This window comes from Amblyomma maculatum, chromosome 7, assembly GCF_055883805.1.
Source record: "Amblyomma maculatum isolate TAMU_Amacu chromosome 7, ASM5588380v1, whole genome shotgun sequence".
In the NCBI taxonomy this organism is placed as follows: Eukaryota; Metazoa; Arthropoda; class Arachnida; order Ixodida; family Ixodidae; genus Amblyomma; species Amblyomma maculatum.
This window is the reverse complement of record NC_139350.1, coordinates 74562151-74587142: the sequence shown is the minus strand read 5'-3', so window position 1 is coordinate 74587142 and position 24992 is coordinate 74562151. Positions and strand designations below refer to the sequence as shown.

At 44.8% G+C, this 24992-nt stretch overlaps 2 protein-coding genes across 4 annotated transcripts; both read right to left on the bottom strand.

Annotated features, from left to right (window-relative positions):
- Positions 1-4230: 4230 nt before the first annotated feature.
- Positions 4231-5883, bottom strand: LOC146183656 (polyadenylate-binding protein-interacting protein 1-like). Its single transcript, XM_084608741.1, has one exon. The coding sequence runs from the start codon at positions 5842-5844 to the stop codon at positions 4627-4629; it is 1218 nt and encodes a 405-aa protein (XP_084464867.1). The 5' UTR covers positions 5845-5883; the 3' UTR covers positions 4231-4626.
- Positions 5884-6935: 1052 nt separating this feature from the next.
- On the bottom strand, positions 6936-9670 carry LOC146183655 (uncharacterized). 3 transcript variants are annotated; one of them, XR_014708789.1, is made up of 5 exons: positions 9134-9670; positions 8825-8968; positions 8529-8675; positions 8255-8388; positions 6936-7135 (listed from the first exon to the last, which is right to left on the bottom strand). XR_014708789.1 is itself a non-coding variant. In XM_084609177.1 (4 exons), the coding sequence occupies exons 1-4, from the start codon at positions 9135-9137 to the stop codon at positions 8371-8373; spliced, it is 309 nt and encodes a 102-aa protein (XP_084465303.1). In that variant the 5' UTR covers positions 9138-9670; the 3' UTR covers positions 8040-8370. The 3 variants fall into 3 exon arrangements, 1 of the variants encoding a protein (XP_084465303.1); XR_014708788.1 differs by having other exon boundaries at positions 8825-8964; XM_084609177.1 differs by lacking the exon at positions 6936-7135 and having other exon boundaries at positions 8040-8388; positions 8825-8964.
- Between the last annotated feature and the right edge of the window lie 15322 nt (positions 9671-24992).

Genomic DNA, 24992 nt, shown 5'->3' with positions numbered 1-24992 from the left:
CAGATTCTGAAATGTACACCTATATGCATGCAAGGGCGGCATCATCACATAGCATAATCAAGAGTTCTGTCAGTACCTGCAGTTGCATGGCACTCCAATGCCCATTAAAGGGCCACCTCAGACAATGGTTGTTGTTACCACAAGACCGGTTCTAACAGCGTGCTGGCACCATTCCACTGAGCGATGGGCATATATATGCATACCTTAGATAGCTCATGATTATGGGTCTCATTATGACTTCCAAGGAGTTCCTGTAGTCAGAAGCCCTACACTTTATGAAAGCGGGACAGCTGTCTTGAAAGGTGATGAAAAGAAATAACCAGGTTACCTTACCACAACGTTAATTTACAGAGGGTGAATATGCTGCATGAAGATACCAAGAGGCTTGTACAAAGAACATTGAGAGTGAAATGGCAGGATTTTTGAAACATTGAAATAAACAAAAAACTAAACTTTGTCAAACCTGTGATCGAGGAATGGAAATCATGCAGTCATCAAAAACACACCATGGAGTACATTTCAGGTAATCTTCACAAAAGACACACCCACACATGACACACAGCTTCATACTTATGAAAGATGACAAACGAATATGCAAGGAGTGTGGATATGAACTAACAATAAACCATGTCTTACTTACATCTGTGCCAGACTCGAGAAAAAAGGAGGAGAACATTTTGTACAATTTTGCAACATCCTTTTCCATCCCAGTATGATCCTAGGAGAGACTGCACTAGTCCGAATTCCCTGCATTTTTGGTTTCCTAAAATGACTCAACGTTCCTGAACAAGCCACATCCTAAAGAACACTAGTCATTACACACAAAATAAATACATTAAACCTTATTCTTGGTGCATGGCCGCATTAGTCGGGTATGCATCATAAAAACCAACACAACGCTTATAAGCTTTCAGTCTTGTGTGGTCCTTATTTACGTGACAGTGCTGTCATGTGGGTCTAATGTCCCAGCGATCAGAAAGTGAACTTTTCTAAATGGTAGCATAAATTTAAAAACCGTGAAGTCGATTCTACAGATCTCAAAAAACAAGCGGGTGTTTGGCTTCGACTGTAGTACTCGAGTGTCTTATCAGCGTTCACCTTTGTTGGAAAGCCTGTAGCGAAAGTGTTAAAGAGAAGACATTTTTGAACAGTGCGTTTCTGAAGGTGTTGCTTTACTTTACGGGGCCCACAAAATGAAGCTGAATGTCAAACGCCGCCTAGGTAGGTTTTCTAGCAAGACAGCGATGTAGCGTGGAAAATCGCTCCGCCGGACCAGCGCTGGCCGCGGACTTGAAAGGCGAACTGTTCAAACTTTTAGCTACTGACCACACCTAAATGAGTTTTGCATGGTCAAGGCAGAATTTTTCCACTGAGAACTGGTATACCATCGATTTTGCACCCAATATTATGAAAATCCGTCCTCTCTTCAGTGGAGCTATGCGCATCAGGGTAGGCCAGCCATAGGAACACGCAACGATCGCTTGCATGACACTCTCTGCACAATTCCAAGAATCAGCGTCTGCAACGAAATGTGCAGCTCACATTTTCTACCGCGTACCGAAGTCCGGCGACGCATGCATATCTCCCGCGCTCGTTCAGGCCACGCTAACCTCGAGCATGCGGGCGTTTAAATTGAACGACGAGAAAAAGATGCAGGCTGAGTACTTGCCTAGACTTCCTCTAAATACCAAAAACTATTGCTGTTTGTAGGGAAATGGATCATTCGCGCTTCTGGCTTTCCGGTTGTGCACACATGTATTGCGGCGAAGCGGGTCTTCATCTCGACGAGTCGACGTGCAGCTCGCCGCTGTAACTGCGCAGGCTTCTAGTAGATTCGGCGTGTCTTTTGCCACCTACAGCTCTGAGGTAGAATCTAAAGGAAGGATTTAACTAGGATCATTCTATTTCTTTTGTTTGCATGTGAGGAACGAGCATATCACATATGTCACATACAGCATATATACATACTTTAGATGGCCGAATGTTCTGCACGGCGAGGTGTGTGTTTTGTGCCGGCGCTCAATCTTTGGAGGTCGATGCAGGGCCTAACGCAGCGTAAATGCTAGGAATAGCTCGCTTCCATTACAGGCGGATCGAGGTGATAGTTTAGTGCGAAACGAAAGCTGCTATGTGCGTATCTCGATGCCAACTGGTGGAGCTGGTGCAGTACGTCGCATAGCCTGCAGATGCGTGACAAGCGAAGCTTGCTGTACACAATCCTGAGTGAAGAGCGTGATCCGTGATCTCTGTTAGAATGGATGAACTCTTCTTAGATACTCATCGGGAGTCGCGGTGACAAACGCGTTCGATGTGCATATAGCCATGAGCCTGTATATCGACGTCCGCCGTATCTTTACGAGAATCGAATGGGTACGTCGGACGTATCAGACACTTCGTTTAATAATTGCCGATCCAATAGGTAGCTGCAAAGAGACACCGATACAGATGTCGCTGTTTCCAGCCTTACAGAACACGCCGGGCATGGTGAAGTACACAGGACCGCTATTTCTGACCGCCAACGTTTGTTTGTCACTCAGGGAAACAAGAGAGCAAGTCTTGTGAAAAGAGCGAGCAAATAAAATAAACGAACCCAACAAAAAGAAAGGGGAGCACAAAAGGCAAAGGTGGGGTCATTTTAGCTGCTACCACCCCGCCAACCGTTTTTTTTTCCTCCCTCGGCTGGACTATCTTGCATAAGTAGTGTACGATGATTGAACGGGACTGCGGTAGCAAAGTCGAAGTTTATTGGTTTATTCGCACTTTTATAACATTTTTTCCTGTCTTGCCTAAGATGTGGAAAATAAACCAACAGCAATGTATTTAGGCTGATACCAGTAAATAAACTACAGTTTAGCATCCGATGCATTCTTTATCATGTGCTTGCAGAGCTGAATTTTAGTATTTCTTTTACCACTTTCATCTTTGTTGTGAACTCGTAAAATCTTCATATCATGCCATACATTTATGCGGTACGTAGCAACATCTTCTCCTCATTCGATAATTTCCGTAGCATCAAGTTTTATTTTTCTTTCTAGGGTTTGCATGATACCGACCCTCTAACACGCAAGACATCAACGCCTCACTTTCAGTGTAAACAGCAGTGTTCTTTGAATGGCTGATTCCACTCAGTCGTTTCTGTGAAAGGAAAAAGGCCTCTGTTCGTCGGTTTCCCAGTGTTCAGTGTGCTAGCGGTTATTCGCTTCTCGTGCGAGGCAGCGCCATGAGCAGCGAGATGCCATGCTTTTGCCAAACACAAGCATACATGATGTACGAAAAGCTAAAAACGATTAACGAAAGGCACTATTTGTACTGGACTGGGAGCAAGTTTCTTCCGCCGGGGTACAGTGTTGGCTGTAGCCGGGACGCACATCAGCAGCACGCGCGAGACCTAGCAGCATGGCCTCTGAGATCCGAAGGCCATGCTAGCAGACGCTCCTCGCGCGTGTGGAGCAGCCGCTTGCAGGCAACCTCCGCGATTTTTATTGGTCTTGAAGGTGTTTCAAACCAACAGAAAATCAAAAAAGGACTACGTATGGAAAAGCGCGCCTGCAAATGTTTGGCGCGCGCGCAACACACGTATTGGTATGGATGGATGGATAAGGCTGAACCCTTTGAATCGGGCGGCGGCGTCACAAGCCGCCTAGCCATTTTATAATATAGTTTGAACCTATTCTTGCCTAGCTTTCAGCCACCAATCAGCTAACTTTCGTTTGTTTATTTCCACCCTTTTAAAGTCTATTTTTACTCCATTATCCTTAAACCCCTCTCTGATTCTTCAACCTTTTTCTTAATTGATAATTCCTGGCTGGTCCCCCTACTGCTGTTCAAATATTTGTTTGCCAATTTTCTTGCCCGTCTTCTCCATCTTGTGTCAACATTCCTCATGTAGAGGTAGCTGAAGACTTTCCTAGCCCACCGCTTTCCTCCCATTTCTCTCAATCGTTGCTCAAACGCTATCTTGATGCTAGCTTCCCTGCTCTCAAAAGAAAACCATCCCAAGTCACTCTGCGCACCCTGGTTTGGCATATTCCCATGAGCTCCCAAAGCAAGCCTATCCACCCCGCGCTGCTTAATTTCCAACCGTGCTCGGACCTCTGTTCTCATACACAGGACTGCATTGGCAAAAGTTAAGACTAGGAACCATCACCCCTTTCGAAATCTCTCGCACCACTTCATACCTATTCTAATTCCACAGTTGCCTGTTTAATTTTTTTTGCAAAATGGCTTGTTTTTATTAGTCCTCGTCCAAAAATCCACACTTTGTGCATCAATAATGTACAAGGTTGCTTCTGAATTATATTCAAATGGCCTGAATCATGTCATGACACCATGTGACGTGACCCATCCATGGTGATATAGAGAAAAAGTAAAGTGAAAGAAATAAAGCAAACTTGAGGTAACTGAAAGAGGCCCCAACCCGGCCTACTTAAAAAATATGAAAGCGCAAAGTTTCATCACACTGTTCACCATTCCAAATTCACTCAAACATAAGGAGAACAACAAGAAATAAATGAACTTAAAAAAACACCGGGCACTGTCCTCCCCCACACTTTCCCCATCTTCGCAATTCTTGGCCAGGCCACCCTGGTCCCCGCCCCCTTGCCCCTTGCAGACATGGAGAGTGCTTCATTGTCCCGACTCCTTGAGGAATTCTTCATAGGCTGCCGCGATTTCATCATCCATGTCGTCATTGCAGCAGTTGTTGGAGTATCTGCTTCCATCAGACACGTTGAGGTTCCCCATCTGTTCTGTGAGGAGAAGCTCATGGAAAAACCTCTCCTCTTCATTGGACACTGGAACACCGTCGGGGCCGCACGTAATGGGAAGGCTGTCTTCGCCTGGGCCAGCCGACGGGGAGCTCAAAGATGACGAAGAGCGGCCCCAGTTCATCTCGCGGAGCTCAAGGACATTCCGGACCATCAACGCCGCGGTCGGGTCGACGGCCTTCTTTAGAGAGATCTCACGGAGCTTTTGAAACACGCTGTCGAGGGCGCTACTGTCGGCTGAAGCCGACCCAACTTTCTCATAGTTCTCCAGGTAGGCACCAATGAGCTTCAGCACCTGGATGGTACTCTTGATATTTTCCTTGGTGAGGGACTGCAGCAGAGCGTGCATCATGTTGGGAATGAAGGCTGCCAGGTGCTTCACCTTGTACGAGTTGCCTTCCCGCAAGAACGTCATCTGCGAGAACAGCTCGGCAATAAAGAGGAGTAGCCCACGTAGGTAGGCATCATCAATTAAGTTATCGGACCCCAAGTCATTCTGCTTGACGTACTCTTTGTGGCACCGGTCCAGGAGCAGGTTTGTGAAATCCTCCACGCCACGAATATGAAGGTTGCTCGCCAAGTGGTTGCACAAGCGTGCCCCGCTATACCTAAAGTTGGCTTCCTTTAAGCCCTGCTCGAAAATGGTGTCAACAACTTGACACAGGCCGCTTGCATCCGTAATTCCATTCAGTGTGCTGGTCAAATCCTCAATTTTGGAGTCAAACTCCGCAGGACACAGCGTTACGTCCTGAATGAAGCTCATGAGCCCCAGCATTGCATACTGGTTGGCATCCTGTGACTGAGGTGAAAGTGGGCACGGCTTGGCAACTTCCTGTGGCAGAGGGACTCGGAAGTGCCTCGGAACAAACTCGGGAGCATCAGGAGACAGGGTACTCTTGAGCACGAAGGATGGCATGCTTTTCCCTGACAGCTTGTCGTGTTGAGAAGTCGCACCGTCAGGGCAGTGCTTGTCCGACGCTTGTTCGGCGTTTCGAGTTTGCCTCAGCGGTGTGACCGCTGGTCCAGAAGCGACGCCGCTGGCTTTCGTTCGCGTGGACGCGTTCCCACTTGAATCCATTTTAAGCACAGTCTCTAAGCTAGGCGGACAGGCACAATTTCCTTCTAGCACTGGATTCCAAAATGGAACAAAATGGAGCACTGCCGATCAGTGTTGCCAACTTAAAAAATAGAAATCCTGCAACAAGAACTCTCAAAACCCGCTAAAAACCGCTAAATGTATTTATGTGCCAAAAAGTTCATTTTTGTACATTTTATTCAGTTTGTAAACAAGTATAACTAATGTAAAAAGAAAGAACGCACTTTTTTTTCTACTAAAAACCATTGAATATATTAAAGTTCTAAAAACTATTCTTTTTTTTTTTTAACTTTGCGAAATGGAAAGTACTGACTAGACACTGCTGTGGACGTCCTGCCTGACTGCAGGCACAATCACAGAAAGATGTCTGCTTCATCTGCAAACGACTGACTACTCGTACTGCTGGTACCAGGTACAGGTGGGCTTCCAGTGCTGTTGTCAGCGCATGCCTCCATCGTGCCTATCTTTTGAACTACATTTGGTGGCAGTTCGTAGTTTGAGCAGCATTTACCCTGCAGGTTCGAGGAGTAGGTTCAAACGCACAGTTTTGAAAAGTGCCGCAGAAGTCGAGTGATGGTACCAGACCATCTTTTGGGATGATCCGTCGCTTCTGCGCATGCGCCAGCTGAAAGTGAGGAGAACCCAAGCAAAAAAAAGTGTGTGGCAAAAGATAGGGCCGACCTTTCTCGCCGACCAAAAAGTGGCCGGCCGACCTTCGGCACCCGAATGAGGGCCGGCGTCGGGGATTGACACTGACCTAACGTTGGCCGATTTTAGGCAATCGACTACGGCCCAACCTTTTGGCCCGACGTGACCGACCACCTGCCGCACGTGGGCCTGCCGTCTGCCAGCGTTACTGAATGGTCGGCCGCTCGTCTGCCCTAGCATTTTGCTGACGAAAGACCATACGTCGGCCGGTTGCTTCCCGACGCCGGTTAGTGGCCGGCATCGCCCCTCGTGCAGGTATCATGCCATGCATTTAATATATCGTGGGCCATGCATATATAACGGGGTAGCACATACAAATGCATCAAGAAAAGCAGTAGCTTTTCTGATGCCATGAAGAAACAAAAGCTGCAGTATTTGGTGAAAAATTTATTTGTCAGCGTTCAGAAAAAGCTCGCGATTTGCTTTTTAATAAGCGTGGATATATGACTGCGCGTGTGCCACATATGGAAGATGGGCTTGAGGCTTGGTCCCCTTCTTTTGGCAGCCTGTCGATCACTTGATGTCTGCGACTGGTCGGATCTGCGGCAGGTTCCATCTTGGTCAGCTGTACGAAGACAAGTGTTTTAATGAAATATTTCCTTTTCGCCTAGACTTTTACATTGCAGGCAAATATAGGGTGAAAGGTAGAAAAAATAATGTCTGCTCACTGCCACCAACTGCCTATCACATCAATATATTTTATGTGCTTGACTTCATGCGACCCTACTGAAAACGCATTAGCGCAAAGCCGCAATAGGTAATCAGGATCCGTGAATCCGCGAAAAAGGCGCGATCACTTCGTTTTGCTGGAGTCATGATGTTGCAATTTGAAACCGTAGCGCAGTCAAACCTTATCCTCCCGAAGCGCGTTCTTGAATGCTAATGCTGCAATTTAATAATTCTAGCAAAACCAAGTGTCCGCGCTTGTCATAGAGCGCGTATGAGGGATTCCAACGCGGCTGAACAAACAGTTTCCGCGATATTTACATGAAACCTACAATAAGTTTATTCCGTAGAATACAGCTTAATTTTCTCAAACTAGATGGAACTTTTACAGCAAAAGCGACCGGATATTTAACGATAAGTCATCTGATTTATTTTCGTTATTTAACAACCGAGCATTATTTTAAAAATTCGGCTATTTAGACAGCCCAACTCTTAGAAGCTTATAGAACCCGTTGTAAATTTTTAAAGCTTGAAACAGGTTAGCTGAACACCTCATGAGCATGTAAGCACCAGGAAATAATCCGCACGATGAAAATACAACTGCTTGCCCAGAAAGCAAGCGCACAGAGCAAAATCAATGTGAAACGGCTCAGATCTGTGTGCATCACATATATAATTCCAAAATCCACAAAATGAACGCACTGGCTGACTTACCTTGCCAGCATACCGCATCACTCAATCATCAATTTTCACGTATAGACATCATTACAGCAGCAAAAAAAAACAAAAAAAAATAATAATAATAATAATAATAAACACGGCATAAACATTGTACTCAGTCCTGGCACGAGCTTGCTTGGCAGCAGCGATGATGCTTGTACAGCTTCTGATCGCTCCTATGGCGAGGGGTGCTGCAATATTTATATCAGTGATAGCATTTGACATTTAACTGGGTTGCATGCGTCCCATCGATGTGAGTCGGATAATCGAATTTTTCAAACAAAATCAGCGCTAATACCTGTCCGGCAAGTGCACCGCCATAAAGAAGTGAAAGGCCAGCGTTTTAGTGTAGAGGAGACCAAGGACTTCGGGCTTCGGCGAAACGAGCTTCCACTGTCGCAGCCAGTTTCCAGATCAGCTGATATCGCCTCCCTGCACGATCAGCGCAAGGCGCGCATACCAATTACAAAATATGCATTTACAGTAACAAGATGCGCATAAGTCTCAAAACAATACATAATTAGTTGCAGTTCATTATCGTATAGAAGAAAATCAGCGCTAATTTGACTTACCTGATGGGTATACATGTCAGTGCATGCACTTCGATATGAAGTGAAAGACGGGCGTTTTGGGGCAGAGGAGATCGGACCTCGGACTGCAGCGAAAAGAGCTAATTCCACCGCCACAGCATCGTTTCCAAGTCGGCTCAGCACGTCTTCCTGCGCAATCAGAGCGAAATGCGCACACATCGATTATAAAAAAAAAAAAAAAAATGCACGTAGTAACAAGATGCGCATATATATACGCGCTCCAGAAACAGTTGCAGTATATTGTCGTATCGAACAAAATATGTGCTAATTGGACTTACCTGATCGGTATAGTGAGTGTCCCTCCATGTTAAAAGGCGAGCATTTTGGGGCAGGAGATACCGAAGGACCCAGACTGCAAAATGAGCCAATTCTGCCACCGCAGCCAGCCGCAGCCTTGTTTCCAAACGGCTCAGCAAGTCTTCCTGCGCGATCAGCGCCCACACCAATTATATATATATATGAAGAAAGATGCAAGGGGTATATAACAAGACGAACATATGCTCCAAAACAATACATTATTATGTTCAGTATAATATCGAATCTAGCAAAGAGCTCCTCTGATCAAGACCGAAAGATCATGTACTTACGCATGTTTTGGTGAACTTCGGCACGAAGAATCTGTACAAGCGGCTGCAATCATCAGCTGCATATATGGGCTGTTCTTTTCAAACGCTGACTGCACCAGGAGGTTGAGACAGATTGAATTTGCGCGAAATAAAAGCGGACGATAAGATTAGGCAGTACGCATCGCGCCCACACGGAGGCTGGCCGTCGACTGAGTGACGCCGCGGCCGCGCATCTTAGCTCGCGCGGGATGTGTTTTCCCGCCATTTGGACATGTGACCTCAAGAAGGGAGGAGAGGGGGAGAGAAGCTGCAAAAAGCAGCGAGAATCTCCCTGTGTGCGGTGCATGCAATTCTTTTTTTTTTTTTTTTTTTTTTTTTTTCGCGCTATCTCTCTCTGCTTCGGCATTCCTGTCGCCCCCCGCGGTAGGGTGCCTCGATGCCTTTCGCCTCCCCGTGGTTCTTTCCGCTTTGCCGCAAGGAAAAGAGATGGGCCGATGGGGGGCAGCGGGTCCCGCGCAGCGAGAAGCAGTTTTCTTTCTTTTTCACGTACTCCCCCTCCCCCCCCCCCCCCCCCTCCCTCGTCGTTCAAGAAGCGTCGAGGTAGTTTCTTTTCTTTTCTTTTCTTTTTTCTACGGCTTCTGTAGAACCCCCGTCTTGATACCAGCGGCTGTAGTTCTTTGCATGAAAAAAATATGGCTTGGAGTGAATGTATGTAATGTTCTTTTAACCGAATATCTTCCACATAAACCAAGTGTGGGGCAGTAGAACACCTGCAGCTTCATTTAGCCAAAATAGCAAGACCTGGCTACGTATATAGTGTTCAGTAACTTTATCGGAACCGTCTTGGAAACTTTTCCAAGACGGTTAAGTTGCTGAACACTGTATATTATGAGTGCTTTTGCAGAGATTACATAGTCCATGCGGATTTATACTTCCCAAAGCAGTACGTGGGTTATTTAGAGTCCCTCGGGCTGTCATATTAATCGCAAACCACATTTCCGTTTTCGCGTTTGGTTTCCATCATAATGCGGCTTCTGCAGCTCGACTAAAGCCCGTGACTTCGAGCTCAAGCTGGTAAATAACGATTGAATCACATAGTAACTGCTGCAAGTTTCTGACAAAAATATATTTTGTCCATTTGTTCTAGGGATGCATGAAAATCAGTAGAAGGTCGCAGGGCGAAGTGCACCGGATCCGGATGAAAGCTCATAAAAGCTCGCCGCCTCTTTTCTTGACCCCGTACGAAATGTAAACTCACGGAGGCTGCGAAACGAATTTAAGGGCGTTTAGGATTGATAGGTTTCGAGGGCACTGGCAAAAGTAATTGACGGTTAACATATAAACCTTAAAGGCACGTGATCTCTTCGGTTTACCGTGGGTTTGCTTAGAGTTATGTTATAGGTTAACTTTATGATGAGGTTGTTTAAATTCAGAGGTTACCATTTAACCATAAAAAAAAATGGACAATTACATTCGTAGGTTCATAGCAGTTACCGCGCAAATCTTAGGCACTTAATACTAAGTATGCTTCAAACAGACAATCAGCGCCTACCAGTTCACAAATTCAAGCATAAGTTCATGACAACTCGCGATCAACCACAGAGTGTACCATACCCGCCGCGGCTCAATTAGCGCGCGGTTAAAGCGTTATTTCAAAATATGTATAAATAACAGTTAATTTCACCTCCTGTTGCGCAATGTATATTTCTATCAGCAGGCTCAAATGATATAGTGTCAATATATATCATGCACGCGGTATAACTCAATGTTGCATAAAAATAGCTGTTTCAATGATACGAATTTTCCACTTTCAATCAATCAATCAATCAATCTTTATTTCAGTTTGTACATACAAACTTCTCCTGCTAAGCCGACTGCCTCATGGAATGTAGAGGGGAAACCTGCGGTATTGCAGGAGACTTTACTTTGATATGGACAATGTTATTTAATGATATATTATAGCAGCAGTGAATACGCGGCTGGGGAAAAGGGGATTCGAGGAACTTTATATATATTCTGGCATTTCATACCATATTTCTGCGTGTGAGGCTGACGTTGAAGAATTTAACAATGTAGACCGCCACTGGTGCAGGAACCGATCGATCCTCGTCATGTTGCGCGGGATTCTCAAAACGCAATCCCTTTGAATTTTCTCAAAAGAACCAAATGTTACTTTTTGCACAATGCTTGTGTTCGCAGGAAGTTACGTTCGACAGGCGAATCGTCCGGGCGATCGGCTCTTTGCGTGCCTTTCATTTTTATTTGAAAACTATCAGGACCACATTTGTGTTCTGGATAAACACAGTCGGCCTCGGCATATTGATATATAAGGAATAAAGCTTTCCTAATCCCCGTGTTTTAACTGAGGCGGGCAAATATTTGTCCCAAGCTGTTCCATTTATCCTCATGTCGGCAATATACCCGAGTTTCGTCTATCGAGAGTGCAGCATATATATGCGAAGCGTTACAGCTCATTTGGTCCAAAAGCCACCTCGTAACCCGGTTTTCGCTTGAGTATCGTCGAGTTTTGTCTGAAATATTCGGAATGTGGTAGTAAATATGCAGATGCGGTCCAGGTTCCCACCGGGATCTGTGACAGATGCTGCGCCTTTACTTTCCTATAACCAATTTGCAATTAACTGCGGTTGTCCACCGAAATAGAGAGATAGAGAGAAGAATGAGAAGGCGTTGTATCCCGTCAAACGTTAAGGGGAAGCTTGAGCGTCCCCCTAATTTTTATTTCCTTCTTTCAATTATTATTAACTATTCCATCGTACCACTGTGTAAGGTCGTGGAACAATTTACTCTGTGCGACTGCAGACGTGCGTAAGTGCGTGCGTGCGTACGTGCATGAGTCACAATAGTCACACTAGGGATAGATATTAACTCAATAATCTCGGACATCTTGTTCATCCTAAAGTTATAGCTAATTAACGTATGCGCGATACTTCTGATAAAGCCTAGTGCACACAGGTGCCAACTTTCCCACATCTGTGTTCCTTGATTGTTTATTGATCCAGCCTCCCAATGATACGACCCTGCATGGCTTAGCACGTGTTTTCTTGTGTATTCCTCTTGCAAAGTCAATCTACTTTGATTATATTTTCACTATAGCTAGGTGGTGGCGCCTATTTGGGTTCCGCCTTGTCTTCATTATGCCCTTTGTTGTGCGCTATTGGGTATCCGAGTTAGTGGATCACATAGGTTACGTTGGGCGGCCTTAACTTTTATACTGGCTTGGAAGTAGAAGGCAGATGTTTGTAGTGCATGGTCAGGGGAAGCAGGCGCACGTGTTCGCATAGTTAGAGGAGATGTTCGTAGACGGAGCATGGATAGCCATAGCAGTATCTAATCTCTGCGAAGTGCTCTGCTATTCTGCGCCCCTACACATATGTGCCAAAGGTATGCGAAGTGGGAGACGCCTGTTGCACCCAATCTCCCGCATGCTGTAAGAGACTTTCGGTGGCGCACTGAGTGTGGCGTACTCGATCCCCACCAAATTAAACAGGCTTTACAGCTGGCATATTGATCTGCACTGTATCAACTTTGGTCAGGTCGAGTCTCACACACGTGTCCTTAAGGACTGTGTCGCAGCTTGGACATTCCGCTGCTAGCGCCGTGAGCTTTTTCGTCGCACAGTGGAAGGCCGCGCGAAGCGTTCGAACAACGTGTAGTGAAGTCCGTGGGATTGATCATTTAGCAGAATAGGAACGCGGTCGATCGTATTCTTTCGGTGACCCCGTTGTCTACTGTTCCCCATGCTAGTGCGTCTCACCTAGATATAGCCATCTGTTAGCTCTTGGAGAGCAAAGCTTTATCCGGAGGTTGTTGACGCGGCACATCAAACTCAGGAAGGTCACTTGTACATCGAAGTGATTTGAACTCGGTTCTTGTCTTGAAAGACGCAAGCCTGCGGCTCACGCGTATATGTGTGAGCACAAAGGATCGAGCAATCGACTGTCTGGAAATTTGTTAGGTGGTCAGAGCTCCCGAGGGAGTCCTGTTGCAGCTGCGCATTATTGATATACAACGTGTGACCAGAAACTCACTGCATTATATATTTCTTGCCGCTACCTTATATGTTCGGTACTGTTTGCTGTTTTACTGAAACATTATTTATTGTCCCAGTGTGCTTTGCTATTTCCATGTTTATCAATAAGATTTCTTTGGTTCCCTGCTAAGTAAATGGTTGAAGTTCACGCCTATGACGTCATGATCGTTTCTACTCTCTTATCCCGGTACTTTTCAAGCAGAAGTCTTAAGTTTCTGGACCTATGCAGCATTCCTTCCACATGCAGGGCTATTCTACAAGCGATCTCTCGGCTTAGTACGTACGACAGATAATTCGCTTTAATCCCTTCCGATACATGTTCACGCCTTAAAACTAAAAGTTCTCCATATTATTAGTCTGAAGCCACAACAAAAACCCGAAATTGCGGCAGCTGCTTCAGGAAAGAATTCTTTTCAATTAGCTTCTTTTATTGCGCGTACCTCGTGTAGCTCTCAATAAATATTATTAATTTTCAATCACTCTGTATAACATAGGGGTCTCAAACTCATATTGATATGCAGGATGCGTTGAGAAAATATGTCTCTCGCGGACCAGGAGTGGACAGTAACAAGCAAGAAAATATAGAAGCCATAATTCAAAACAATCTGTAAAACAAAAGCGAAATACTAATAAAATAAATAAAAATCAACTGTATCGTTCCTATGAAACCACACTCCCATTATTGAGCAAAAAGAAAAAAGGAAAAAACAAACAAACAGAAAAACAGAAAAAGCGGAGCATCTTCGATTTTTTTTTGTCCAAACGCGCCGGAGGAGCGCGTTACTTCAGGATGGCTTGGCGGAGTTACTGAAAGGATACAGCGGTTGAAAACTATTACAGTCACTTGTCCTGACAATATATAAATGCGAATGAAAAAGAGGTCTGGTTGTCCAGCGCCTAGTTATTGAAGGTAACAAAGTTGACTGTCTTGTAATTTTAACTAATAACGCGCAACTTTGGAAAACGCGCTTGCATTTCCAACATTTCGTTCGCACGTACAGCGTCCTCGCGCGCTCGAGATCGTCTCTTGGTCGCGCTCTACACTTCTGCAACGAACTTGAAAGCACGCACGCACCCACGAGCACAAGCTGCCGAGTCTTCCAAGAACTGTTGACAAGAAGCGGGGGAGGAGAGGGGGTTAGTTTCCGGTGTAGAATCGGACCGCTCGCTGCGAAAATGCGCCCCTCCGACTTCCGAAAAAAAAAAAAAATGAAAAGAGCCGCCCGTCCCACCCCGGCAGGTCGTAAAAGAGGATGAATGGGCCACACGCAAATAAACAAAACCAAATGACAAGGACGCTGGCCTGTTTTCTCGCGGCTCTTAGCTTTACCAGACTGTTTTGAGAAAAACAGTATGCGATTAATAACCTGGACAATAATCATTTTCCTTCGTTTTTTTTTCTTCATGTATTTGATCGTAAGACAACTTTGTTCGAAAAGAGCTCCTTCAAAAATAGTATACAAATACCACAAAACTGCATGCTCTCTTCAAAGTCGGCGTGTATACATTTCTTCTCTCGCCCAGTCAGGAACGCTCGCCACCAACTTTCGAGCTGCGGGGGTGACACAGTTGCCCCGCCCTTCCCATTTTCCCCCTCTTTTCCGCCCTTCCTTCGAAACGTCTGAGCGTGAGGTCGGTTTTGTTTCGTCCGAGTCTCCCTCCGTGTACGCATTTCTCTTCTCCTGCTGCGAAGTAGTGTTTTTAGAATTTGTCTCTGCTTGCCTGCTGGAGCGTTCGCCGCGGCCAAGGCTTGCCAGTGCCCTACGCATAATTTCTGCCCCCCGTGTGCTTTTTCTCTTCTGTCCGCTTCTTTTATTTTACACAATAGCCTTCTCCTCCCTTACAATGCGAAGTTGCGTCTACTCAAGTGCCCAGCTGCCATATAGCGAATTTCAGTGAGTGATACGGGCTAAATGGGGTGTACGGGAGCTTGTGCGCTAAAAATATAACTGATGTTACATCACCTACAGCTGCGCTTCGTAATAAGCAAACAGTATAATGTATAATGACATGATCTACACATGAAATCGCGGTCACCTTGTGGCGTGCTGTTTATCAGAACTCGGTAAATAATTTTACTAACAGCTGTAAGGTTCACTAAAAATGTGAGCGACAAGTTAAACAAACAATAGCATTAATTAATGTAACGAAACATTTAGAATAAATAGCATGTATCATTTTGTTCCATACTAAGCGCAAATTACATAACATCGCGAAAAACCAAAGCCGAGTAACAGGCAAATTTAAAAAAAAAAGTAGCAGTCATGCTCTTCATAACCTTTTTTCAATGTACCGCCTCAACAGTCGGGCCGACGCATTGCCGCACTCTTGCCATTAACCTGGCGCCGTGCCCGGCATTTAGTCCGGCCAAAAAGTCGGGCCAAAGCCCGCTGCGAACTACTTGCCGAAATGGCTAGCGGCTACCTCCGGGCCGACCGCTTGCCGTGGTTTACTAGCCGACTAAGTAGGCTCCCGACCATTTTCCGAACGTCGGCCACACGTAAATGGTCGGCCAAGGATGCTTGGGAAATAACTTGCCGGACGTGACGTAAAACTTATTTTATGTTTTGTTTGTAAAATGTCTGCCGTTTCTCGTCGCCGTTTCTGTAGTATTCTAGTTCACTATAGCCGTTTCTACGGCCTAGTGCGCTGGTGTGGAGGCGCCACTGCTCCGGAACAAGTGGCGCCATCTCCCGCCGGCGCACCCGTATGTGGTACGTCTGCTCGTCGGAGGCGGCGGAGTGAACGCGAAGTCTACGCTTCTCGACAGCAAACTTGTTAGAACGAAGCTTTCTTCGGCCATTTCCTGCCTCGTGCCACATGCGCACGTAAGAGACATGTGTACCATGTGTTTGTGTTGAAAACTAAATCAAAGCAAAGAAAGCCGCTTCTCGTTTATGTCGTCTGGTAGAAGGCCGCCGGCGCTTGGGGCGCAGCGCATCGTCGGCGCGCGATCGCTTCTGCCGGCGGCTCTTCGTTTTTTTTTTTCTTTTTGAAGTACGAATTTGAAATCCGCGGGATTTGGCAGTTTGAAAGTAAGTAGATCAATAAAACAAAAACTAAGCCAGTGTGCAATGCGCGCCACTGGCTTTTCCCCTCGATCGGTGGCAGTGCATGTGTAGACGGCATATGTTCGACTCCCCCGAACCGAGAGCCGAGTAAAGCTGGGCACCATCAGTCAATGGAATCGCTCTTCAAAAAAAAAAAAGAAAAAAAAGCAAGCTCTTTCGCAGGACAGGACGAGCCCAGGTTGTATCTGGAGATGTGCCCTAAGGCGCCGGGCCATGTGTGCACGTGCTTTTTCGCCACTTGGCAGTTCTGCCGTAATTTTCATTTTCTACTCGGTGCGTCGAAACGAGAGGTGACTTTTGACGGTGCAGTGCGCAGAAAAACAGGCATAGATGAGCAAGCTCCGCAGCGCGTGCTGTTCTGAGGTGGCGATCCTAGAATGTTGAGACATATTTTAAGAATAACTGCTTGGTGCGCGGTCAGAAACTGTACGAAGCCAGCACGTGTGTGGAGTGCGCGAGGAACTTCACAGTGCAGAGGGGCCCTCGGATATCTTCGGAAAATGCATGCCTTCTACGACGTCAGTTTGGAGGTTAGTTTTATTCAGCCCTTTCGGCATCTCTTCACCACATGTGTAATTCGTTTGTTTTTCTTAATGTAGTTTTTGGCAAATTAACCCACGCAATATCACCGAGGCCAGTTGCATCTGCAAGGTCGGGGACCTCTGTTACTGATGAGTCGCATCCCTCTCGTATGATTTCCACGGAAACCGAAAACACTTTGATTTTCGGTTGCTTCCCGGCGGTTTTTTGATAACTATTAAGGAACCCATAAACACAGCAGTAAATCAAGCTGTAAGTCTCAAAGGAGGATTTCTCTTTGCGGAGAGCCGTGAACGCGTGGCAAGAGCGTGCACTCCTGCAATGTGCTTCGCTCTCGATGTCGCTTCAGGCTAGTCTTCCCAAAAACGAGCGCCGAGAACAGCTGGGAACTATAATTACGAAGTCATTAAAAAAAAACAAAAAAAAAAAAAAAACATCCCGCTGGGCAGGAAGACTGCGAGCTCTCTACAACACACAGGCCGTGTCCGAAGACGTGCCGAGCACTGGTTCCAAGCCTGCACGCATAGTACAACTCTTAGGGCTTCAGCTGAGTCCAGAAAAAAAAAAAAAGCACTACCCCGTTTTTTTGTTTCTCGCATGCCGCGCACTCGATACAACCAAGCGATCGGTCGTGCGCATGTTTGAAAGAAACCTAGCGCGCAGTCCTGAAAAAAAACATGGGAAATGCGCAGCCGAAACGAAAAGCAATGGGTGCGATATCAGGTTGGAAATGACCATAAAGACAACAGCAAGTAGAGGCTCTTGTTTCAGTCGGCGTTTATTTTTTTATTCTTACGGGGAACCAGGAACAAATCGGAACACAGCGTATACACGCTGCCCACTGCTGCGGATCCAGACAGCCGCCTTTCTCGACGGCGCCTCCCAGATGACGCCACATGTACGGCCAAAGCTGCAGCGCACCCAAGGCGCACCAGGCCAGATCGCTCACAAGCCGGACTTGACTGTGGCGATGGTGGCGGACAGGATTCTTGGCATCGTAGTTTGAATATCGTAGCCGAGTGGCTGTGTGTGGCCGTGTTCCCAGGTGTTCCTTTCCACTTGTTGTAATACTCCTTGAGCTCAGCCTCGCGTACTGCTGTTCGTCAAGCGGCATGCTGTGATAGCATCGTCTCCGACCTGTGGACTCTGCGACGCTAGTTCGCAAGCCTGTCAGCCCGCCCTTGTCGTTGGAACATGCCTGCAGTATGTTGCAAGTAACTGGTGTGGTCAGCATTCCATGTACTTACTTGCATTTCCCGAAATTTATACGAGTCACTGCCTTTGAATCATCCGAAAGTACGTATACAATTGTACTGAGGTGTACAGCGCAAGTAACGCGACACATGGGATGTGAAAAACTCGTCTCCGATCGAGTGCGTAGTTGAATGGAATCTCGTTGTCATTTTTATCGTTGTCCTCGACTTCGACACCACTATTTAGGAGCAGTGGTAAACTTTAATCACCTCGAAATACCAGTATAAAAAGACCTGTAATTTGTACGAAATTGCTTCTCTATCCTGGATTTCAAGAGGTTGGTTAGTGTATCCGCAGGGCAATTGTTTTGCCATTTTCGTTGCCTTTATCGGATGTACAAACACGGAATTCGGTGTCCAATTGATGCAGGCAGCTTGGCACAGCTAATCTATTATGAAGCTCCGGTGCGGTAGCCAGCCCGGGACTAACCGGGAAATAGAACCTCAACCGGGAAGGCCAGCTATTCATCACAGCTCTCAAGCGACTCGCTGCCGGCCTACTGGACTAGTCATGCAACCCTGGAACCCAGGTATATTTTCAAGTAAACTTCTGTACTTAGGAGTCCCGGGAGGTAGACCGCCCGCGCAAAGAAAAAATGCTCTCCACATCTCCCGACGCTGTCCTGCCTCTAGTTTTGCTCCTAAAGTTGAAGGCTCGAAGCGCAAGCTGTGAAAGTCCTGGTATTTTTGCACAGTATTTATCTTCCAGCTGCTCTAGCTCTAGATAGTTCTTGTGTCGAATTCCTGTAGTTTTTTTTTTTTTTTCCCAGAAAGCATCCCACAACATCCTATTTGATCGATGTTATTTCTACTTGCCCTGTTGTGCTTATCATTGTAGACGAGCATGTAGACGTGTCAAAACAATAACTAAACAGTGCTGCTTTCGTGATTCCATCTTTGTCCAGTCATTGCCCTTGCGACTAGTTGCAGCATGCGGCAAAAACAAAGTTTGCCAAGTAATTATTTCCTCTGCCTTAGGGAAAACAGGCCAGCTGTGAAAGCTGCAAAGATATGGACTCATATCCCTTCATATTGTTTCACACAATCATGTTAATGATATGTTGCATCTTCAAAGATTTAAGCATTCTGCTTGGCAGCGCAAGACGGAACATTTATTGCGAACTGCATATTGGTTGTGTAGTGTCAAAATACACACATGCATCTCGATGTCACGACATACAATACCCTCGGGTGGTCACAAAGTACTCCATATGTCATGATAGCCAACTGCAGCTATGGAATAAAAAAGGTATATGGACATAAATCATTGCTAGAGTAACAAAACTGCGTAAATTTGCACTGTTAAAAATATTAAACACTACACAGTGAAAGTAGTTTTGCTAGAACCATTGCTGTGACTGACATGGCAAACAGTGCTTGTTGCCTTTAGTGATGTGTTGAGCACAAGGCCTGCATGGAGATTTTAATCCTATCAGTTAGGTGGAGTTATGTCCTGTTTTTGTTGTGTTGTCAAGCATGCAGGCCAAGGTAATGCCATATGGTCCTTGGTTCCAACGCTGCAATTCTGAAAAAGTGACTCCCAACACATGTCCAATGTACACAGTCCCACTGCTGACCGTGCATATTCCTAAGTGATGTCCAAGTCTTGGGCAGACACTTATCGACGCAGCTCACAAAGCAACATTCCTGCCAAGGTGGTTGCCTACCATAAAAACCACATGCCATAGCTGCCATTCATGGCAGCCCAGAGGTAATGAAGTGCTGACGAAACACATTTGAGGTGTTCAGTGAGTTTACACAAGAGGGAGTTGTTAATATGGTTACTTAGTCATCCAGTGAAATTTACACTGTATTTATTTTGTTAAACAAAGCTCCTTTTGTGAAGTAAAACAAGCTCCTAGTAGCAACAGGCGCAAAGCAGGCAAATTGCAATTCATATTGAAATGCTTATTGTGAATTGTTTTATTGTCGGATTCCTTTGAAGGGACACTAAGGAGGATGGAAAGCAGTTTTCCTGTATCGCTAAGATACAGTGTTCTAATAAAGAGACCACACGAGTCGCTTTGGAACGTTAAACCCCACAAACCATTAAAGAGACCACTTAAAATGAAAGCAGAAGTTTTAAAAGGATGGAAAGACCAAGAAACAGAACAAAGATGCTGCCATTACCGGCTAATTTTGCAAGTAAAATGCATGCTTCCACACAGAAGTTTTGGTGCAGATTACTGCAAGATATATTGTGTCATGAGCCACTCTAATGTGGCAGTGACACGTCCTTTTCAGCAAGGTCATCATGAATTGACTCATGGGAAGGCTTCAATTTAAATTTTCTCACCAATAAATATTATATGCCACAATTGCTGCCAGACAACACAGCCATAACGAGAGAAATAATCAAATATTTACCGAGACCAATGATTCAATGGAGTTCTCCTCAGTGTCCCTTTAAAAGGGTGCACTTTAGTATTCAAGCAAAGTATGCACTGATGCATGTGAGAAAATATTCTGAGGTAACACAATCTTTGCTCCAAGAGAAGACTGGCAACTTCACCACAAAGAGGGAAAACAGCTGCCCGGGTACACTGGTACAGCACATACAGCAATCGCAATAATTAGCAGACATGCACTGCAATTCACAGAATGTCACGAAATGTGGTCGCTAGGTTAAATGTAATAGCATTAAATGTGCAAGCATATTTTGCAGATTGCTGAGTTTTATTTGTTGCTTCAATTATTTATTTCATATATACGGCAACACCTTTGGTCAACAAAAAAAAAAGGGCGTGTAGGTGCCAGGAAAGGGGTCAGATTAGATGTGCTAGGTTTCTCTCCTGGAGGCGCAAGGAGAGAATCATTCTCCTGTAACCAGTTGACAGTGGATTCATCCGAATGTGAAGGTCCGATGTTCGACGACCCAAAAGTTACCTAAACGGGCATCTCTGCCAGCTGTCGACCGGAGTATATGCAAGAGATGTGGTCGTGTAGCCTAAGCACGGACGTCTGCACGAAAGAAGGAAAAAAAAAGCTCACATTTTGGGTATCACATCAAAAATATGTGTAAGCCCACTCAGCAACCAAAAATGACCTACACTGGGCATGCATACAACACATGAATATGTCAGCGCAACTTAACAGTGTTGGCCATTCATGTCATATCGTAATTATGGTGCAGTGAGGCTTGCTGATGAATTAAACAGGCTCTGCTCATCGCAAACCTCTCAGCAACACCTTCCCACAATCAGTGTCCTGACCTTTCAATAAGACAGCTTTCTCCTCCTCGCATTGCTAGAATGCATCAGAACGTTCTTGCTCACAGCATATAAATACGATCAATATGATAAAGCTCACCATGAATGTCATTACGGTTTTTTCCCCTCCCCCCTTATCATCTGCCTGTACTGTATGCACAGCTTTCTTGATCTATCCACATCTAAATGAGAACAACTTAAGGGAATAGTGATTGCAAAATGAACTTGGTCTATACCAATGAATACTGTGTTCTAATAATGAAACACAGGCTTTTTCTATGGTAGAAGTTTTATAGATTACAAAAGTATAGAAACTAAAATACAGCTAAGCCACCAATGGCCACTTTTGTAAGTAAACCGTGGTGACGTTACTTAATGTTTACTCCTGCAGATCTCCAATGCACGACTACGCAGCCGTTCACTACTGATTGATGATAAGTGTGTTTTGCAGCATGAGCTGCATCTCGTATGGATTACAGAGCTCAAAACTCGGAAAATCTGGTGTTTCTACAAAGTACACGCCTATTTTTACATTAGTGCGTCTTGAAGGTTCGAAAAAAAAAATAGCAATACTTTAACCTGGCCTTGCACGAAGTTGTTGGGAATGCACATGATACAGTTTTTGCATGTTGGACTAGATAGAAAAATAAGTGCCGAGCCCACACTGTCGAGGTACGCATTACTATAGGTGAAATGGTTCAGGCTTCTGGGAAATATCAGCTGCCTGACATAGCATCTTCCTAAATGTTCAAGCTTTGTACTATTGTTGAAGGCCACTTTATCATTAATAAAGGAACAAATATGGTTTATGTGTTAATAACTGGTGCTTTTTCAATGTATTATGTTCTTTTTTTTTAGTTTTTTCCTTAATTTCTTTTGCTTTGTGATGCTAGACAAACTCAAATGGTACACTTTTAAACTTCTCTGTCCAAAGCTGAACATGTATATCTGCCATGCATGTGACAGCTGTCATACTAGAAAGGTTACACACTGCGACATCTCAGCGACAGGTACAGCTGCTTGCCCCAAGGTCGTGATATTTAATCCCAGTGATAACAGCCGCACTTTGGTGGAGGCTAAATGCAAACGCATTTGTTTCCTGCGAGATGTCAACGCAAAGTGGAAAGTCCAGGGAGTCAATTTATCTAGAGCTCTCCACTGCAGTATTCTTCATAGCTACATATGTCACTTTAGGATGTGAAACCCTACATGCCACATGTAGGATGTGTTGTTTCTTAGATTTTGGAACCTCTCATCTATGTTGCACAACATTTGGCTAATTGTAGTTCTCAAACAGTTGTTAAAGATGAAACCAAAGCAGTTATTGGCATGGTTTCCCGCTTGGATTAATTTGCTAATTGCAGTCTTTTGAAACTCGCATCACTGCTAGACAGTTCAAATAGTAGGCAGTTGAATTACAAGAATGATGTGAATCATGCATTTCAGTTGACAAATGGAAAGTAATGGTCCCCTCCATGCATGCACAGGTGCCCATAGATAAGTACATAATTGGGTGTCGGATTGTGACTTATCAAGGGTCTACAGAAAGCCATGTTGAGCCAGTGTGATATTCTTCATGAAGACTAAAATAAAATTGTACAACAGCTGCTGTCCATTGCAGAAAAATTTGGTCATTTTGTGTGTGATTAACTGACCATGAATAGCATTTTAATCAGAGTGATATATAATATGTGGTTTAGCATCCTAAAACAACTATGAGGGACGCAACAGCTGAGGCCTCCTGTACAATTTCGACCAAGTGGTGTTCTTTTACATGCACTGACACCGCACAGTGCATGACAGCCTATTGTTTTGCCTCTATTGAAATGCCTCTGCTGTAGCTGGAACCAAATCTGCGTCCATGGGTTCGGCAGCCAAGCACTTTAACTACCGAGCCAGCACAATGGGGTCAAGTAATAAAATGCATGCCATTACATTTCCTTCACAGAACTAATGTATACAAGAAAAAGTACATAGCAAAAAAAAACGAGTTTTATTACACATTATATTCACATGTAAGTAACATCCTCTTGGAAGAAAGTTCTGATATTTTCATGGAAACAATTAACATGTTATAAAAAAAAAAGCAATGCACTTACTGCACTCCAATTGTTAATGGGCAAGGTTGCATCTATGCTACTAGACTGCACTTCTCACAAAAAAAAAAAAAACCACAAGCCCCATCTGCTTTAGCCAATCACTTGAAACTAACAGAGACAGATGTCGCACACCACAGGCTGGTTGTCTCGCAACATATCTGCATTTGTTGCGTTTCAATTTCATGCCTTTCCACTTAGCTTCAACTGTTGCCAGCATTACTAGTCAGCCATCTTTTGTGAAATATTTTTTAAGCTGTTCAGATCAGCATCCTTGTTAACGATGGTCTCGGGCATTCTTGATGCTATCATTTTCACATCTTCCTCACCTGGAAGAATGAAGAAAATGAAAAGCCTTGAGCATACAAAAAGTTAGGGAGGCACCTAATCTCCACCTGTAAGGGTATGATGCACCAGCATTAATGGCTCTTGTCAGCAGATCCCACTGTGGATTCCCATTCATTTACATGCCCTTTGCTACAAACTTAATCACTAATTCCTTAGTTCATGTCTCTGTTATCTCACACATACTCATTAGCATATGGTCGTAGGCGGCCCTGTTATGTGATAGGCAACCTGGCATAGACCTCAGTAAGCCTCGCGTTAACCAAGCTGTACAAACATGCCTCCATGGCCTGTTTGTACAGCTTGAAATAAACATTGAAATAAACAAAAAACTAAACTTTGTCAAACCTGTCATCGAGGAATGGAAATCATGCAGTCATCAAAAACACACCATGGAGTACATTTCAGGTAATCTTCACAAAAGACACACCCACACATGACACACAGCTTCATACTTATGAAAGATGACAAACCAATATGCAAGGAGTGTGGATATGAACTAACAATAAACCATGTCTTACATCTGTGCCAGACTCGAGAAAAAAGGAGGAGAACATTTTGTACAATTTTGCAACATCCTTTTCCATCCCAGCATGATCCTAGGAGAGACTGCACTAGTCCGAATTCCCTGCATTTTTGGTTTCCTAAAATGACTCAACGTTCCTGAACAAGCCACATCCTAAAGAACACTAGTCATTACACACAAAATAAATATGTTAAACCTTATTCTTGGTGCATGGCCGCATTAGTCGGGTATGCATCATTAAAACCAACACAACGCTTATAAGGTTTCAGTCTTGTGTGGTCCTTATTTACGTGACAGCGCTGTCATGTGGGTCTAATGTCCCAGCGATCAGAAAGTGAACTTTTCTAAATGGTAGCATAAATTTAAAAACCGTGAAGGCGATTCTACAGATCAATAAAGACACGCGGGTGTGTGGCTTCGACTGGAGTACTCGAGTGTCTTATCAGCGTTCACCTTTGTTGGAAAGCCTGTAGTGAAAGTGTTAAAGAGAAGACATTTTTGAACAGTGCGTTTCCGAAGGCGTTGCTTTACTTTACGGGGCCCACAAAATGAAGCCGAATGTCAAACGCCGCCTAGGTAGGTTTTCTAGCAAGACAGCGATGTAGCGTGAAAAATCACTCCGCCGGACCAGCGCTGACCGCGGACTTGAAAGGCGAACTGTTCAAACTTTTAGCTACTGACCACACCTAAATGAGTTGTGCATGGTCAAGGCAGAATTTTTCCACTGAGAACTGGTATACCATCGATTTTGCACCCAATATTATGAAAATCCGTCCTCTCTTCAGTGGA

Coding starts and splice junctions, on each gene's coding strand:
- LOC146183656 (XM_084608741.1), bottom strand. CDS start 5,844: ATGGATTCAAGTGGGAACGCGTCCACGCGAACGAAAGCCAGCGGCGTC.
- LOC146183655 (XM_084609177.1), bottom strand. Junction 8,676..8,824: donor ACACTCACTATACCGATCAG/GTAAGTCCAATT, acceptor CTGATTGCGCAG/GAAGACGTGCTGAGCCGACT.